The 17,967-nt window shown below is 45.5% G+C and overlaps 1 protein-coding gene across 2 annotated transcripts in view; it reads right to left on the reverse strand.

The window, feature by feature from the left end:
- Positions 1-354: 354 nt before the first annotated feature.
- The window catches only part of LOC130117715 (protein argonaute-3), a 68,054-nt gene continuing 50,441 nt past the window's right edge, over positions 355-17,967 (reverse strand). The window contains exons 8-19 of one of the 2 annotated variants that reach the window (XM_056285889.1): positions 14,961-15,108; positions 14,238-14,357; positions 12,779-12,901; positions 11,433-11,566; positions 10,789-10,973; positions 9,072-9,231; positions 8,716-8,806; positions 6,806-7,000; positions 2,051-2,185; positions 1,355-1,456; positions 761-960; positions 355-531 (exon numbers count right to left, since the gene is read on the reverse strand). In XM_056285889.1, the coding sequence (XP_056141864.1) occupies positions 423-531; positions 761-960; positions 1,355-1,456; positions 2,051-2,185; positions 6,806-7,000; positions 8,716-8,806; positions 9,072-9,231; positions 10,789-10,973; positions 11,433-11,566; positions 12,779-12,901; positions 14,238-14,357; positions 14,961-15,108 (1,702 nt within the window). In that variant the 3' untranslated portion in view covers positions 355-422. Of the gene's footprint in view, positions 532-760; positions 961-1,354; positions 1,457-2,050; positions 2,186-6,805; positions 7,001-8,715; positions 8,807-9,071; positions 9,232-10,788; positions 10,974-11,432; positions 11,567-12,757; positions 12,902-14,237; positions 14,358-14,960; positions 15,109-17,967 lie in introns of both variants that reach the window. The other variant, XM_056285888.1, reaches the window with a different exon arrangement.

The raw sequence follows: 17,967 nt of genomic DNA on the forward strand, positions 1-17,967 counted from the left end.
GAGGAGCTCGCTTAACCTCAGGAGCAATGTCGGCAGGTGGGGAGAGGGGGAACGTAAAAATCGTTGGCTGGTTTAACATTGCATAATAGTGCTTAGTTTCTTTCTTTTTAAAGCAGTGCTTGCATCCTCAGTCCAGTGTGTATGTCTGTGTGTTTGGGGGGTGAGGGAGGGGCGTGGCTCCTTCCCCTCCCTCCTCCCCGCCTCCCTCTGCACAGTGTCAGGTCCGGATCAACTGGGGGCTGTGAGGTGAGCATGAGTGGTGCCATGGGTCTCACACCTTCGAGGGCTCCTGGACTGGCAGGTCAGGCATGCGCGGTTGTGTTTATGAAATGTGTGTGTGTGTGTGTGTGTGTGTGTGTGTGTGTGTGTGTGTGTGTGTGTGTATGTTAGGCATAGTGATGGATGAGGAGGAAAAGTGTGACTTAGGCGAAGTACATGGTCCTCAGGGTGTCATGGTGAATCTGAACGGCTTTGGCCAGCGCCTGGGGGTCCCGGCCGTTACTCTGACCGGACACATGGCTGCCCTCGGCACTGTGGAGAGGAGATCAGAGGAGATGAGAAAAGAGGAGAGAATCATCAATCATGAGCTGCTGAGCAGAAACAAGAGCGAAGACAAGTGGGCAAACTGCCCTCCTGCTCCACAACAGACCAAGTCAAACAACAATCAGCTCCTCACAAAGCAAGAGACACGGGGGGGGGGGGGGGGTTAGAGTTGAAACAAAGCCACCCTTTCTCCAGGGTCCCTCTCTCTTGCCCTCACCTGTCGTGTTCTTTGTCCACCAGATGGTAGCGGGCGCGAAAGGCCACCAGGTGGGCGTAGTAGGCTGGAGCCGGTATGGAGACTGAGCGGGTGCAGCGCACATAGGTGTGGCACAGCTGGTAGGTGAGCAGCTGGAACTCGTCAGCGGTAAAGCAGTTGTCGTCCCACAGGACATGATAGTGAGAGGGGCGGCTGGTCCCCTGAGGGAGGGCATTAATACAACATGCATGGTTTAGGTGGACATGTAGAAATAAAAACCCTCACAAAGAAGCCATAAGACTCAGCCTCCATGTGTAGCCCGTCTGTTGTTCCTCAAGAAAAAGGTCCACTTTCTAAGAAGCCAACTACTGAAACAAGACTATGACAGATATCTATCAGTATGTCGTTTTTTCCTCTGCTACTTCATGTATGCAATGTTTTCTTTTACATTGAGACCAACTGGCTCCATCTAGCAACTAAAAATGCACAGCTCCACAAAAGCACTATGCTGCGGTCTTCACAAGCCTTCTCATTAGATTTCAGTGCAGCGGAGGTGTGTTGTGGCCCTGCCCTGCAGACAGAGGGCAGGGTGGAGCAGACGGTGTATGATCCCACCTGTATTCCAGCATGACTGCAGAGGTAAAAGTCGAACTCGTAAGGGTGTGTGATGTCCGTGTCCACAGTGGTGCCAGCAGGAATGTTTCCGCTGCGTCCAACCTGTCAGGAAAGTCCATGTTGAAATTCAGTCGACTTCTCAGCTCAAAATACTAAAACCAATCCCAAGGAGAACTGAGCATGCTCGCAGAGCAGGAGGACTATTTACCTGTTTTAGGCTTTATTAAACGAAGGCAGTGCAACAATAAGGCAGTAAAACAATAAATCATTAACTAAGAGCCTTTAGCCCTCTTCATAAAAGTGAACTATGCTCTATGGACAGGCCCTGGCTGTGAACTCACACACTGCTCCCCAATCAGCCAATTAAAAACCTAATGCCCTGAAGTACTCATCCCTCTGTATGCAAAGGTCTCACCACAAATGAGGTTGTTACCAAGAAAGTCCTACTGCCGGGGGCCCGAGTGCCACTCCTCAGGTCTCACTTTGCATTGGCTCTTAATGCTTTAATCGAATATAATTACCGGGGTGAGGACAGTGGGCCGACACACTGACAACAGAGGTAATTAAGGAGCCGACTAAAGATGCTCGTTTCAAGTAGGTGGGTGAGGCACGGGTAAATGGAGTAATGACAGGGTTTTCACATACACAGGTACCTCTGCTGTGTTCTAGCGCATGTGTGGCATGGCGGGAACTCACCCTCTCGTTGCGGTCGGCACAGAAGAGGCGTGTGTGGTGGCGTTTCTGTACTACAATGTAGGTGATGCCTGGCTGATATTCCTTCTCCAGGCTGATACAGGCCTCACGGATGGCCAGCAGCTCATAATACAGCACCTGAGGAAGAGGACCACAAAACTGTGCTCTCAACAGACATATCACAGTCCAACACTCAAAGGCACGACTGCACGGGGCATTAATTTGCCTCAATAATCCAGATGTTACCACACGTGGTTTTATAACACAGCTCATGCTTTTATATTACGTACACGTGAATTCCATGTACACCAACTAAAACTTCCATAGAGACTGAAACCATTTTCAAAACCTACTGACAAGGGAACAACGCAGCATATGGAGGTGTGAGCATTGTGATATCAGCTCCAGTTGTCGCCATGGCATGCGTCTTATCTTCCAAGATGTTGGCCCTTATTCATCAAAGTTGCATATGACCAAATCTGGTCTTGAAATGAGCGTCTGAAAATTTCACGGGAAATTTTGAGATCCATCAATTTCATCTTTATCGTATCTATAGGATCAAACTCGCGTTTGGTCCGTGATGTTGTTGTTACAGATCACCAATCCCGTGGCTGTGATCAGTTCCACTAGCGGGATCTGCCTCAGCATGACGGCAACATTCAGCTCCTTGCGCAAGGATGTGTTTCTCCGCCTGGGCAAGTCTGTCGCACATATTCTCCACCCACTTGTCCACATTGTCGGTGTGTGTCTGGTGTCGGTTTCTCTGTCTGCCGTTGAGGGCGCCGTCCATCGTCTGCCAATGTCTCTGGCGTGCAGCAAGTATGTCAAACTTCTTTTGCTGCCTAGTTTTGGACTTTCCATATTGTGCTAGACCGGCCTTCTCCATGAACTCAATCACAAATTGGAAAGTGCTCTCATCTTGACGTGACGCGAGTCTCTGGTGGATCTGCTCCTCTTTGGCTTTCAAAGCGTCGATGGTAACATTAGTTTGTCTCACCTGTTCATTCAACAGCTGGCTCTGTGCCTTCTGGGGGATCTGGTTAGCTCGCTGGCCCATGACCGAAGATTTCATTTTCAGGCTCTTAGGTGTAATCCTGCTCTGTCTGCACCTGAGGCTGAATCTCAGGTGGTTCCTGTACTCGCCGTCTTACATGTCGTTTGCTTGTACACACGTACAAGTTGAAGGCAATTCTCGTTGAAATGAGTCAAAGGGTCTTGATGCATGCTCAGTAATCCAGGTAAGAATATCACTCAACTAAGTGACCTCTTCAGTCTCACCTGACAAAGAGAGCAATAGCGTCGCTCTTAAGTGCCGGGAGGATTGCCGTGATTTGTAAATCGGCGAAACTAAACAGACGTTGGCCACAGGATGGCACTACACCATCTACAGGCCAGGAATCCACAGTCTACACCATCTACAGGCCAGGACTCCACAGTCTACACCATCTACAGGCCAGGACTCCACAGTCTACACCATCTACAGGCAAGGACTCCACAGTCCACACCATCTACAGGCCAGGACTCCACAGCCTACACCATCTACAGGCCAGGAATCCACAGTCTACACCATCTACAGGCCAGGACTCCACAGTCTACACCATCTACAGGCCAGGAATCCACAGTCTACATCATCTACAGACCAGGACTCCACAGTCTACACCATCTACAGGCCAGGAATCCACAGTCTACATCATCTACAGGCCAGGAATCCACAGTCTACACAATCTACAGGCCAGTAGCCAGTCTTTCAAGGATGAGGATTTTTTTGATTTTGAGATACTTTATTGATCCCTGTGGGGAAATGCATTTAACCCATCCTAGCTGTGTAGCTAAGAGCAGTGGACAGCTGCTGCGCAGTGCCCGGGGACCAACTCCAGTTGGTCTTGCCATGCCTCAGTCAGGGGCACAGACAGGAGTATTAACCCTAACGTACATGTCTTTTTTTTGATGGTGGGGGAAACCGGAGTATCCGGAGAAAACCCACCACAGACACGGGGAGAACATGCAAACTCCACACAGAGGACGACCTGTGATGACCCCCAAGGTTGGACAACCCCGGGGTTCGAACCCAGGACCTTCTTGCTGTGAGGCAAAAGTACTAACCACTGCGCCACCCAATAATACTTACACAGTTTATACAATAATACTTGGTCATTAGTAGCCACGCTTGGGTGCAACATACATCCGTATATTGCACCCAAAGATGTGCACATTAAGGATGTGCACATCCTTGATAGGAGGGAACGCTGGTTTGAACGGGGAGTCAAAGAGGCCGTCTATGTGAAGAGCGAACTACCATCCCTGAACTGAGGGGGTCCTAGAGTACGTCTGTCGCCATCTTACAATGCTGTGATTGCAACAGGGGGACCCTGTCCTCTGTGAATAGTACACATGGCCATTGTAACTCTAGTTAATGGTCACAGCAGGTGGCATATGAAACCGGTCGTTGGTTTGGGTCGTTATGCCACTGTATCGTTTATAAGGGTGGGGGCACCTGCAGTCAGTTGAGACTGAAGAGGTCACTTACATGAGTGATGAAATGATTCTCTCAAACATTGTGTCCAGTTGAACTGATTCAACTTTCTGTGATTTCCTTATCTGGATTATTGAGCATGCATACAGACATAAATAATAATAATAAATGAGTAGGCCCAAGAATAACAGAATTGTCCACATGATTTGAGTATTGCTGTCATGCACTGACATATTCTGTCTTGTTTTGTTCAACACCTCTGCAGTCAAAACTGTGCGGGACCTTGGTAAGGCTTGCTACACCAACAGGAGATGTTGAACTTGGCTCCCTTGACTTTGTAATAAAGAACTATTAATAAAATATCTGATTAGCTTACTTTATTCAAAGAGTAATAAAAATGTGAGCTACCAAAGGAAAGTTGAGACACTTGCAGGGCTGACAGTGCCCCCGATGTCATCCCCATCAGTTGCAACAACAACCAAGATGTCCAGGTAGTGCAGTTATCCTTTGCTCTGTGGGACTCGAGCCAGTTGTGCTGGGACCCCCTCTGGTCTTTTGAATGCTGTTCCTGTAAGTTGCCACGCTTCTTTTTGTGCTTAGCTTAAAGTCAGACGTTTTATTTATTTATTTATTTTTGTGGATCCCCCCCCCCTTTTCTCCCCTATTGTATTTGGCCAATTACCCCACTCTTCTGAGCCGTCCCGGTCTCTGCTCCACCCCCTCTACCGATCCGGGGAGGGCTGCAGACTACCACATGCCTCCTCCCATACATGTGGAATCGCCAGCCGCTTCTTTTCACCTGACAGTGAGGAGTTTCACCAGGGGGACGTAGTGTGTGGGAGAATCACGCTATTCCTCTCAGTTCTCCCTCCCCACTGAACAGGTGCCCCAATCGACCAGAGGTGGCGCTAGTGCAGCGAACCAAGACACATACTCACATCCGGCTTCCCACCCGCAAACACGGTCAATTGTGTCTATAGGGGATGCCCAACCAAGCCGGAGGTAACATGGGGATTCGAACCAGCGATCCCCATGTTGGTAGGCAACAGAATAGACTGCTACACTACCCGGACGCCTACCTCTGTTACATTCTGTTCTTTACTTCTACATTTAGCTGCTTCTTTGTCCATCTTGGGCCAGTCAATGCTTGCAATTCATTGGCTCAGGACAACAACACCCATGTGAAGGAAGCCATGTTTAACCTAAACATTGTGTAAATGACAGTAAATGGGGGCACGGCATATGCACACCGTTTCCACACAGTTAAAGCCGATTCATCATATACACCAAAATCAATACTCATTTCATTGTTGTATGATAGTTTCATGAATCAGATGTGTAGTTGTTGGTCTGTTAACCTTGATATTCAAACCTGCGCTTGTTTCTACAACAGACTGATGATGACTGAGGGCCATTGTAACTGTGTGCGGCAGACTATTAGGACTCACATCATTTAGTAGTACAGCTACATGTGGTCTCAGATTTTAATTCAGGAACTGAATTTCAAACATTCAAACAATAACACCACCCTGTAAGCCAATGAGGGACATGGAAGCTCCATCATGAGAAAGTGAACAGCTAAATGTTTTACATTTTGGGTGAGTTGAACTCGAAGTGATTTACTATGATGTCTAGCTAATTCATCTCAATCACATTATCGGTATTTTATCAGTCAAATCTAACTTTTAGAATTGAAAAGGGCTCCTATATGATATTTATTTTGTTATTCTGTTTTAATGTTATATCCTTCTCTCACTAGGATGTGTGACTAATTTTTTTTTTTTACATGGTGATGCTGGTCGCGTGGCTCGGGTCCTGGGCTTTTCTGGTGGCGTCTGAATGGCATCCTCCTCATCATATTTTTCAGAAAATTTTAATTCCATTATAATTGTGTTATCCTCTTTCAATGTATGTTGTATTGTGTAAATTGTGTAAACACAACATCCATTGCACGTTGCCCATCTTGGGAGAGAGAGCCTCCTCTGTTGCTCTCCCTGAGGTCTCTTCCTATTTGTTCTCCCTGTTAAAGGTTTTTTAGGGAGTTCTTCCTTATCCGATGCGAGGGTCTCAGGACAGGATGTTGTGAAGCTGTAAAGCCCCTTGAGGCAAATTTGTAATTTGTGATATTGGGCTATACAAGTAAAATGGACTTGACTATATGATATTTAGTTAGCAGGGTAGACAAACAGAGCAGCCCTGGTCAGATTCTACCAGTTGGTTCATTTTCGGCTTGTAGTTTCACACTGGTTTAGTTGGTGTGAAATAGGAGACTAGTGGGAGCTGACCTGTCTGAACTGGCCTTCCGATACTCCATCCCTGTAGAAGATGATCCTGGTGGGCTTATAGCGGGTAGACTTGTAGAACTGGATCAGGAGCTCCCGCACCATAGAAGCCAGGTCCTGGATGACCTCCTGCCTGGGCCTCTGGACCCGCACTGTGGCACAGTACCTGCTGGGGTGGGCGTCCATGCTGCCTACCACCTGGATGACGCAGGGGAGAAGGAAAGGGGCGTGGGAGAGTGAGAATGTAAAGACAGAGAGGGAGAAAGACAGCAGCAACAGGGGGTGAGACATTGGGGTTGAGATTAAATGGAGGAGACAAACAGGGAGACAAGACTTATCAGGGCTCCAGGCAACAAAATAAATAAATTAAAAAAAAATATTTAGGTGCAAAATCAAAATTTCAGGGGCCAAAATATAGTGATGTCAAATACTATATTGTTAAAGGGCCGCCTCACACTTCCTTTTCTCCCCCCTCTGTACTGCCTGCCTTTGTTTGCCCTGCCCTCTAGGGGGGGGGTAACGCTACACGTATTCATACCGACATGTTCGGTATGGGTCTTTCGGTTCGCATGAGTACCGAATGAATGCAGCGTTGTTTTAACCACTGCATATGTGGAACTTTTGTGTGCGCAGAATTTAATTTAAAACTCAGTTTCCCTCCTAGCAACTTTCCCAAAGGGCCAGATGTTACACATTCAGCCACCCCACGAAGCATGAGCGCACACACACATGCCACAGATTTATCACTTTAGCTAACTTGTTAGCTAGCCAACTCAGTGAAGAGACGAAGTTCAAGTGGTGACCTAAACTTTTTTTTTGAGTGCGCTGCCACGCATGGACGACGACAGCAGGAATAGACACAGCATTATGTTTACTATAGTGGAGACATCCATCCATCCATACCGCCTATCCTGCGCTCAGGGTCGCAGGGATGCTGGAGCCTATCCCAGCAGTAACTGGGCAGCAGGCAGGGAGACACCCTGGATAGGCTGCCAGGTCATCACAGGGACACACACACACGCACGCACGCACACACACACACACACACACACACACACACGCGCATGCACGTACGCACACACAGGGACAACTTAGTATGGCCGATTCACCTGACCTATATGTGTTTGGACTGGGGAGGAAACCGGAGCCCCCAGAGGGAACCCACTGATTTTTATACCGCAGTGAAAGGAATGGGAACCAACAGCTGCCAGGAAGGTTGGAAAAACACATGCAAAAATCTAAAATACTATAGTGTGTTTTAGAAAGTGGGTTGTGTATAGTGGAGACAAATGTTCTGAAACTGGAATGTAATGAGTATATAAAGACAGCAGTGGCATATTTTTATTATATATTTAAGGAACCTTAATGTACAGAAAAATAAAAGTCTATAACCTGTGACACAAAAATGGATGATGTTTGAGAGCTCCCCCTAAATTTCTCAAAGTAGGCTTTCAGGGGAGCTCATGTCCTTTTCAAGGCTCCCCTTAGCTCCCCGTTAATCCGAACCCTGGCCACATCTAACTTCTAAATTCAACCTCCATCAAACTAAACTCCATCAAACTAAATTAAACACCATTCATAAAGTTAACACTTCAACTTTTTAACCCGATAAATGTGACATTAAACTATCTTTAACCACTGTTTCTGTTCATCTGTACAGCCGACGCTTCAACCCTATTTTTCTTTTTGTTTTGCTTGTGGGTAATGGTGGCCACTGGCGACTGTCAGGAAAAAAACGGTCGCAAAATAAAAAAGTTAAGTCACACTGTTGACCATTTTAGTCGCCATCTGCAGCCCTGCTTGTTAGAAAGACAGAACTCTCGCTCTACTGACTGAGGTACAGCTGCAAATCCACATAGGGATATACTCATGTGCCAGCAGATAAAGTAGAGAATGGACCCTGGGCAACTCACTGCTGCGATAGAGGGCTTCTTTCCATCCCCTGCAGGGGGGTGTGTGACGTCTGCTCCGAGGAAGATAACAGGCTGCTGGAACACTGACGGTCTGTGGGAGAGGATGGTCAGGAAACACAGCAGGGAATTATACCCAAAGGCCCTGTTTAATGATCTGACACAGTGTCCCCTTAAACCGTAGCTAACATCCTGTCACCCCTCTTCTACGTTACACTGTGATGTGTCAAACTTATTGTAATTGATTTGAGCAAACCGGTGATTGTGATATTTAGTGATTCTGATTTATGAAAGCCAAGTAATTCCGAGAATTACTTGGCTTCTAAGTTTGAGGAGGAGGAAAGGCTGGTGGAACTCACCGTTGGTGAGGCACCAGGATGTTGTTGATGCCTCCCAGCTTGACGTTGATCTTGAGGCAGAGGTTGGAGAGGGTCTGAGGGGACGTTTTCACCACGTTCTTCACCTGCACACACTGGGTGGCCATGCCTAGGAGGGTATCTCCCACCCGCTTCACCTCCGCTATGAGCCATACCACCAGAAAAAGGAATGACAGGTGAACATCAATGGACTGGCGAAAGGGCGTGGAGATTGTAACGATGTCACAGGGTTCAAAACCTGAGTCACCCCTGAAGATTTAGAAAGGTACCTGTATCCTAACACTAACCCTAAACCTAATCCCAACATCTGTTAATTGACTTCAGCAGAAAGCAGATCCCCCCCCTTTTCTCCCCAATTGTACTGGTCCAATTACCCCACTCTTCCGAGCTGTCCCGGTCTCTGCTGATCCAGGGAGGGCTGCAGACTACCACCTGTCTCCTCCGATACATGTGGAGTCGCCCGCCGTTTCTTTTCACCTGACAGTGAGGAGTTTCGCCAGGGAGACGTAGTGCATGGGAAGATCACGCTATTCCCCCCCCAGTTCCTCCTCCTACCTGAATAGGTGCCCCAACTGACCAGAGGAGGCTTTAGTGTGGCGACCAGGACACATACCCACATCCAGATTCCCACCCGCAGACATGGCCAAGACGTGTCTGATTCGAACCAGCGATCCCTGTGTTGGTAGGTAACACAAGACTGCTATGCTACCCGGACGCCCAGAAACGTGTTTCTTAATTTCAGGAGATACTGTAGTAGTGTTGAAGAAAATTTGAAGAACACTTTTTAGAAGTAGCAACTTCAGAGTTTAAGTGGTTTATTCAATATGTGTAGGGAAAACAGCATCTCAGGGTAACCGTTTCCACAAGTGAAGACAAGCAAAAGAGCGCTTGAGGCAGCAGCAGCTCAGGAGGTGGAGCGGGTTATCTGGTAACTGGTGGGGTAAATGAGAGGCATTAATTGTAAAAAGTGCTTTGAGTGACTGCAGAAGCTGGGAAAGCACTATATAAATTTAGTCCACATACACTGATGAATATGCTGACACAGGCTAACAGAATGACAAGGTTGAGAATTGTCAGGATGCTTCTGATGCCCTAAGCATCAGGGGCCTGCAGCACCAGCTCTTCAAGTACAGAGTGCAGAAACACATATCCAGCCCTGGAGAACATTTCTTCCACAGGGACTCAAAATAAGGGCAATCACGTAGCACAGAATCAAGGGAGTAAGCTCACCTACTAAGAGGAGTCAGAATTTCTGGCAAACCTACTGGTGGTCAAAAGTCAAGCAAAATTTGAAGTATAGTATAAAAGTATAAGTATAAAAGTATAGTATAGTATAAAAACAATTCTGACAAAACCGGGTACGGTGGCATAACAACCGACAACAATGATCACTTTCATATGCAAATTGCCGGGACCATTAACTAGAGTTACAATGGCCATGTTACTATTCACAGAGGGTTGGGGAATAGTTGCAATCACAGCATTGTAAGATGGCAACAGATGTACTCTTAGTCCCCCCCCCCCCCCCCAGTTTTTCCTGAGTCAGTATACCTGAGCAGGAGACAGGATGGGGAAGGCACACAGGAGCAGTTTGCTCTGAGATCAGCTGAATCAGTATGTATAGTTCCTGGACTGGCTTATCTTATCCTATCTTAAGCCAACTTTGACAACAACACTGTTTCTCTAGTAGTTTTCTAACCATATACAGGAGTCTTTCCCGGCAAGATGACGATGATGAGCTGCAGGCCAGAGTAGGTGTTCTTCAGATGTCTGAACATGGGCTCCACACTGTCAGCACCTTGGGCATATTTACAGAAACACGGCTGACCCTGGATGGGCATCCCAGCATCCTTGGAGATCTTACGCAGCTGATCTGTGAACCCCCTATGTTAGGGCAAAGGAAGGAAGGAAAGACAGACCATGTGAAGAATGGACTCTATTTTTAACAACTGACTAACCACACCAATAAATGTGTTTCAAAATGTTTACAGGCTGTTCACAGACTTGTGAAACACAACCAACTCTCTTGTTGTGCTAAAAGTTGGTCTAAATGCTTGCTAGCCTCATGAAGTTTTCTTAATGAATTGATGCAGCTATTAAGCCTTACCAGTTGAAAGAAAAAAAATATGTAGAGGTCGTACGACAAAAATGACATAAATTTAATAAAAAGATGGTTACAGCATATCAGCATCTTTGGATGAGGAAACGTGTGGATTGACAGATTTAATTGATGTTATTATTCTCATTGAGCATTACACCTGGCATGTAAAAAACATTTTGAATCTCAGGAGAGGAATAGTAATACACATGTAATAACAAAGAGGAAACAAGAGAGGTTCTTACTTTAGTATTTCTTCCCGACACTGCCTCTGTGTGGCGAAGCAAGCGATGGCCCACATCTTAATCTCCACTCCCGTGTGGAACTGCTTCCCCCTCATGTCCCATACCCCATGGCTAGGAGTGGCCACAGTACGGTTCTGAAAGAACAGCACAGTCTGTATGTACTCGTGTGTGTATAATTATGAGTGCACACATTGTCATTCATACTGTTCTCTCTCTCTCTCTCTCTCTCTCTCTCTCTCTCTCTCTCTCTCTCTCTCTCTCTCTCTCTCTCTCTCTCTCTCTCTCTCTCTCTCTCTCTCTCTCTCTCTCTCTCTCTCTCTCTCTCTCTCACACTCACACACACACACACACACACACACACACACACACACACACTCGATCTAAACGAAAACCACATCATGGTAATTTAACATCATGTACAGGCACACAGTGAAAAATGGACACAAATGACAAAAAGACTGCCAACACTCATGCAAAGAAAGACTACAGACTATAGGCCTTAATTGTGACTGGTACATAACATGTTTATGAAAACATAATTTTTTTAATGGAAATCCCAGCGTTACTCAAGCTAGAAAAGCATGACATCACATGTCATTAACTAGTGCACGGCAGGCCACTATTTTACTGAACAGCTGATATGGCATACACTAAAGATAAATCAATGAGTGAAACATTGTTTTGTGAAGCAGATGTGTTTGCAACTGTGTAACCAGTGATGTACACACCCAACATGTACCACAGTGCAAGTGTATCTGACTGGTGTTCAATCAGCCTAAAGGAGAGTTGGAAAATGTTAATCCACACAGTGGTTCAGCCTCAGTAAGTTGCCTCTTGATGGTGCTTCTTGTATAACTTTACCCCAACCTCAGGATAAACATTAATGCTACAGAAAAATGCTGTTATTTTGTTTAGATGCAAAACTGGATATGAACATTATCTGAAAAATTTACTTTTATGAAATGAGTAAAGCAACAGATGGGGAATGTTTTATTTTTGGGGTCACCGGCCAGAAAAAAGCTTGTTTACTGCTCTGTCTGCCCATCTCCAAATAACATTACATAGGAATGAGACCATCTGATGTGTCTATGTAAGAGGCAATGAACAACGAGAGCACCAAAGGCTCCACTTACAAGACTCAACCACAGATGATAAAGCAAACAGACACACTAAAACCATCAAACTCAAACAGAAGCTAGCAGGTTAGTTCCCCTCAGCGAGTATGTGTGGTGAGGGGGGGTTGGGGTCAGGAGAGTGTGTGTGGGGTCAAAGAGGACGCGTGTTGGACAAACAGAGAAAATGGGTGTGATTTAAAGGAAGGGTACCATAAAGTGCTCTGTGCTCACCCTGCCGCCGTACTGCAGCATGGGGGCGGGCAGCACGCGCCCCGTCACGTGGGCCATTTCGTCGCGCACCTTGAACTGGAACTCCTGCACAAAGGGGTCTGCCTCATAGTTGGCACTGCGCACCTGGAGGAGGAGGAGAAAGAGGGGAAGAGTGTGAGGACAGGGGGAGGTTGAGGTGGGCTCAGGCAGCTCGGCTGCATGCTCTGGAACTTGAAATCTGGCTCATAACCTTCATTGTGGCAGTGCAGCAAGTGAGACCACCTTATGACAAATGGGATAACGAGCTTGATCCCCAGTGTGTTCATCACCAGCCAAGTGTTCTGTTGTAGTGCTCTAAAGCAAGACACTGAAGCACTGGCCACTCTAACTGTATGCTACTCTGGGCAGGTCTATCAGCTAGATGCCTCAAATGTAAAATGATATTAGAAAGAGAGGAACTGTAGGGCTGGGTCTTGATGCCTGAACAGCAGTGGGGGTTGGGTGGGTGGGTTCTTTGACTAAAAGGGACAATGAGTTTGCAGGTTTCCATTCCAGCAAATACTTTCCCCAGCTGATTCTTTTAATTAGCACACTGTCAACACCACAGAGGGAAATGGATTCCTTAAATCAGATGGGGCAGTGTTTGGCTGAAATTAAAGCTTGGTATGGTGGGACAGAGGAGACCAGAGAAAAGATGTCTAAAATGGGACAAAGGACATGAGTCAGCACCTATGTTTACGGTTAGAAATGGTTGCAAGCAATGATCATATGACTCATTTACAATGCTACCCTAGTTTGTTGGTTAGCGGACAGAGACAGCAAATCTGCCGTTTGGTCCGCCTGTCTGCTGCAATATGTGGGGCATCTGGATGAAACTGTCAGTCTCTATCCTGACCACATAACACAGAGATGGAGCAGCAGGTTCATACATATAAAAACCATTCTAACTTTTGACTATTCTGTGTAGCCCTGGCTTATACCTGCCACCTGGGAGAGAAAAAGTGAAGAGGATTCAGTTCTAAGAGCAATGTACAATAACTATCTGCAAGAAGAGATTACAAAGTACTGTGTATAAAGAGCTTCATAACAATCTAAAAGGGAGATGTCATCAAAAGCGGCTTGCAAATGGGTTGCTGACCATGCAGACAGCAAGGGTGGTTTTAAGGGTGCTGTACCTGACTGGGTGGTCATGTCCCAATGTAACATGTTGAAACCTGCTACATTCTAACCATGTCACATACATTACAGAAAATGTGATAATTGAAGCTAGCTAATTTTCTCCCAGGCTAAAGCCTGAACAAGTGGGAGATTCTGGGATGATAAAATCATGGATATCAAAGGAATGTACGACTCCAGTGGAAAGTATTAAGACAAAGCCTACTAATCATAAGGCAATACAAAATTCAGCAGGGCAATGTGAACACGTGTCTCTACGAGTGGTAGGGGAGATTTTTATCCACTAGGTGTCACCACAACTCACCAGCCTGCTGATCTCCTCTTGTCTGTCCGGTGCAGAGCGAGCTGTGGCTTTGATCATGGTGGAGGTCTGATTATCTGTCAGCTTTTTGATGCAGCGCTGACCAGCTACAATGTTACACACCTACCAAGGAACACATAACAGAGGTTATGTTAACCTATGTTCATACAACACCCAAGAGTTTGCTGGGAATACAATCTGTAACCAACCTTGCCTGGATGTCACTCAGAATAACACAAATGTCACTTGTCAGCCATACTTCAAAAGTACTTGGTTAAGAACAATAAAGGCATGTTCACACTATCTTGCTGTTTTTCGTGTGACTCTGCCTTCTCTTCTGTGGCGACAATAATGAGCAGTCACAATGCAAATGGGAAACAGCGCGGTAATTGAAAAGGTCATTTTAGGTTGAGCACTTTTACAAGTTGAGGAGTCCGTTTTGTAGAGCTGGCAGATCATATCGAAGAGGAGCTGGGGTGTCACACCTCAAAGACAGCTAACACAGTCAAACAAAATACACAGAAGCTGAATCTAGTGGTAGATTCAGCATGCACGTACAGGTATGCACGTATGTAGTGTTCATCCATGCAAACCACGTCTTACTTTGTGATCAAAAGCAAACACAAGACATCACAATCAGCTGAACAGAAGGCTATTACATTTGAGAACACTGCTGATTTCTTAAAACCAAAGGCAATAGTGATTACCCATCCAGTAGTCTCTCACCTCCAGGGGCAGGTAAGTGTGCTTCTGCTCCTGGCCCACCTGTAGACATGGTAGGTGTGGGTACTTCAGTTGCAGGTTGTACTTCTCTCTGAAGTACTGAGCTACAGTTCGCTCTACTGTCTGACCGTTCTCCAACTGCAGAGGGAACCTGCAGAGGAAAGAGAAAACAAATCAATTTATTTAAACGTCAATCTATCTCATCATATCAAGATGTGAAACCAGTGGCCCAGCAGGAAGAGGACAGCCAGGGTTATAAACCGTGAAATGAACATATTCCTCTAACCTCAAGCAGTGATGTGCAATCTCACTGGATAAAATCTGGCCAAAACTTTCAAACTCAGCTAAAAATTGTTAAAAATCTGCTGTCTCAGCAGGTAAAAACACAATTTTATTACCTAACTTGACAATTTTCCATGACCTCAATTCTTCTAAGACGAGTGATCAATTTCATCATTTTCCGAGACTGGTAAACTAATCTTATAAATTTCCAGGTTTTCCAGGATGTGTGGGAATCTTGATTTGATTTGTTGGTGCACACTCTAGTCAGCTCAAAATCTTTTTCTTTTGTTTTTCATGGCATGAAAAATAGCTGCTGCCCAGCGGATCAAGCACATCCTAGCACTTCTAACCATTCAGGCTCGACCACACCTCCACAATATCGTACAGCAGCAACTGGAGGCAGCAGATCCATAGTGCAGCCACAGGAATAGCTGCCTTGAAACAGTTAAAATGTAAAATGCTACTGGTACGTAATTATCTGACTTCATACGTTGTTATACCAAGATCATTTGCCCACTCTAAAACTTGCTGCTGAATCGGTCTTATTAGAAAGACAGAACATCAGAACATACTTGTTTGATGCTTGCTGCTGTCCAACAGCTGGCCAGGAAGGACAGTGGCTGCCACTATTAAGCATCCTAGAAGCAAAGCCATTTTAAATTGCCTGCTGCTTTCTAATGAACAGCCACAGCAGTGACTACTTCCTCTGCTCTGCTACCTCACTTGACATACGTTTAAAGTAGAGGCACCATCTGGCACTACCTTGCAAGCACAGTCGCACTATTCCTAACCCCTTTACTGATTGATATTGGTGATATTTATCAGTGGTTTAAGTGAGATTAACTACACATTTCTAGGTCTAACTTTCAGAGAAACAAAAGAAGAAAGAAAGCCACTTTATTTCGTCTTTGTCCAGTTACAATGACATTTTTCTCTGCATGTAACCCATCCTATTGCATAGGAGCAGTGGGCAGCTGCAGCACCCGGGGACCAACTCCAGTTCTTCTTTCCATTACCTTGGTCAGGGCCAAAGACAGGAGTATTAACCCTAACATACGTGTGTTTTCGATGGTGGGAGGAAATCGGAGCATCCGGAGGAAACCCACACAGACATAAGGAGAACATGCAAACCTTCTTGCTGTGAGGAAACAGTGCTAACCACTGGGCCACCGTGCTGCCCTATGAGGAAGAATCCACTCTAAAATGAACTCACACAGTCTTTGTTAGGTCTATGAAGGTTTATGAAGATGAGCAAGTTTGTCATTAAAAAAAAAACAACAAAAAAACAAAAACAAAAAAACCCAAAACTGTTCCATCCTCAGCTAATAAATGCTGGAATCAGTACATTGACCGAAGGGCATACCAGCATGTTAGGCACGTTGACATCCGCTAGAAGCATTATGTTGTGGCGTCGGATCCATTTTCTGATCCATACCTGATGGCTCCCCCATGGATCCCATGGGATGCAGAAAATTTGGATTTGAAAGTTCAAATGAAATGACAGATTATTGTATGTACTATGTGTGTTTGAGTAAAGGGCTGGCTTTTGCATTTAAAGTACCTGGTCTTTGGTCTAATTTTGTATTGTTTCCCCCACTCCAGTACAGCCTAGAACTGGTCCAGTGGCATAAACAGTTGTATTGGCAGATACAAGTGCTACAAATTGACTCCAAAACCTTAGTTTTGGCTTTGTAGATGGATCATCTCTAGGACTTGTTTTTTGATGACATCACAGATCAGATAAAACTTAAATGGGGATCATTAAAGATGAACCTAATTGCAAATTTATCAAATCTAATCTATACTATTTAAGTATTGAAAGACTAGATAAGGGACTTAAGAGTCATTTATGCTTTGGGGGTAAACCGCTTATGCCCAAGAGCAATGATTTGGCTGAACAATGTAAATTAGCTACAAGAAGCATAATTTACTTTAGTATGAATTTTGAGTTTTAGACAAGAGACATCTAAACCTTTCAATGACATGACTGCTGACTGACACAAGAGAAAATTGCTCTATTTAAAAAGCATTACCATAGCCTATCAAAAATCACATCAATGCTATCAACCAGAGATCTAGAAGTACTAACCCATACCCTAACTTTTCTTCACGCCTTGACTACTGCAATGCTCTTCTCTCCTGTCTCAGCCAAGCAGCCCTGTCCCGCCTGCAACTGGTGTACAACGCTGCAGCCAGCCTGCTCACCAATACCAATCGTAGAGCCCACATCACACCAATCCTCGCATCCCTTCACTGGCTACCCATAAAGTATAGAACAGACTTTAAGATTCTCACACCTAAAGCATCCATATGGTACAATAAGAAGCTTCTCATAGGCAAGAAGACATTCATGTGGGAAAGGTGGGCTAGGTCAGGTATACATCTCCTTGGAGATCTGTTTGGGAAAGACGGAATGAAATCCTTTGAGGAAGTGAAGACAGAATATAATCTAGACAAATCAGACTTTTGGAAATTTTTGCAAATTAGGCATTGTATATTGGGCCAGGTAAAATCTGAATTGAATCCACAAACTAGAATACAGGATCTATTCCATACAACATGGATGGGAAAAGGGGGGGCCTCACTATTTTATGTGCATATTAGGGAAGCACACAAGCCACAACTAGAGGGCCTGAAAATGTGTTGGGAAAAGGATGTTGGGGGGGAGATTTCGACAGAGGTCTGGGAGAAGATTGTTGCATCGTGGCATAGATGCTCACGTGAAGCA

Source organism: Lampris incognitus, chromosome 9 (assembly GCF_029633865.1).
Source record: "Lampris incognitus isolate fLamInc1 chromosome 9, fLamInc1.hap2, whole genome shotgun sequence".
Lineage (NCBI taxonomy): Eukaryota > Metazoa > Chordata > Actinopteri > Lampriformes > Lampridae > Lampris > Lampris incognitus.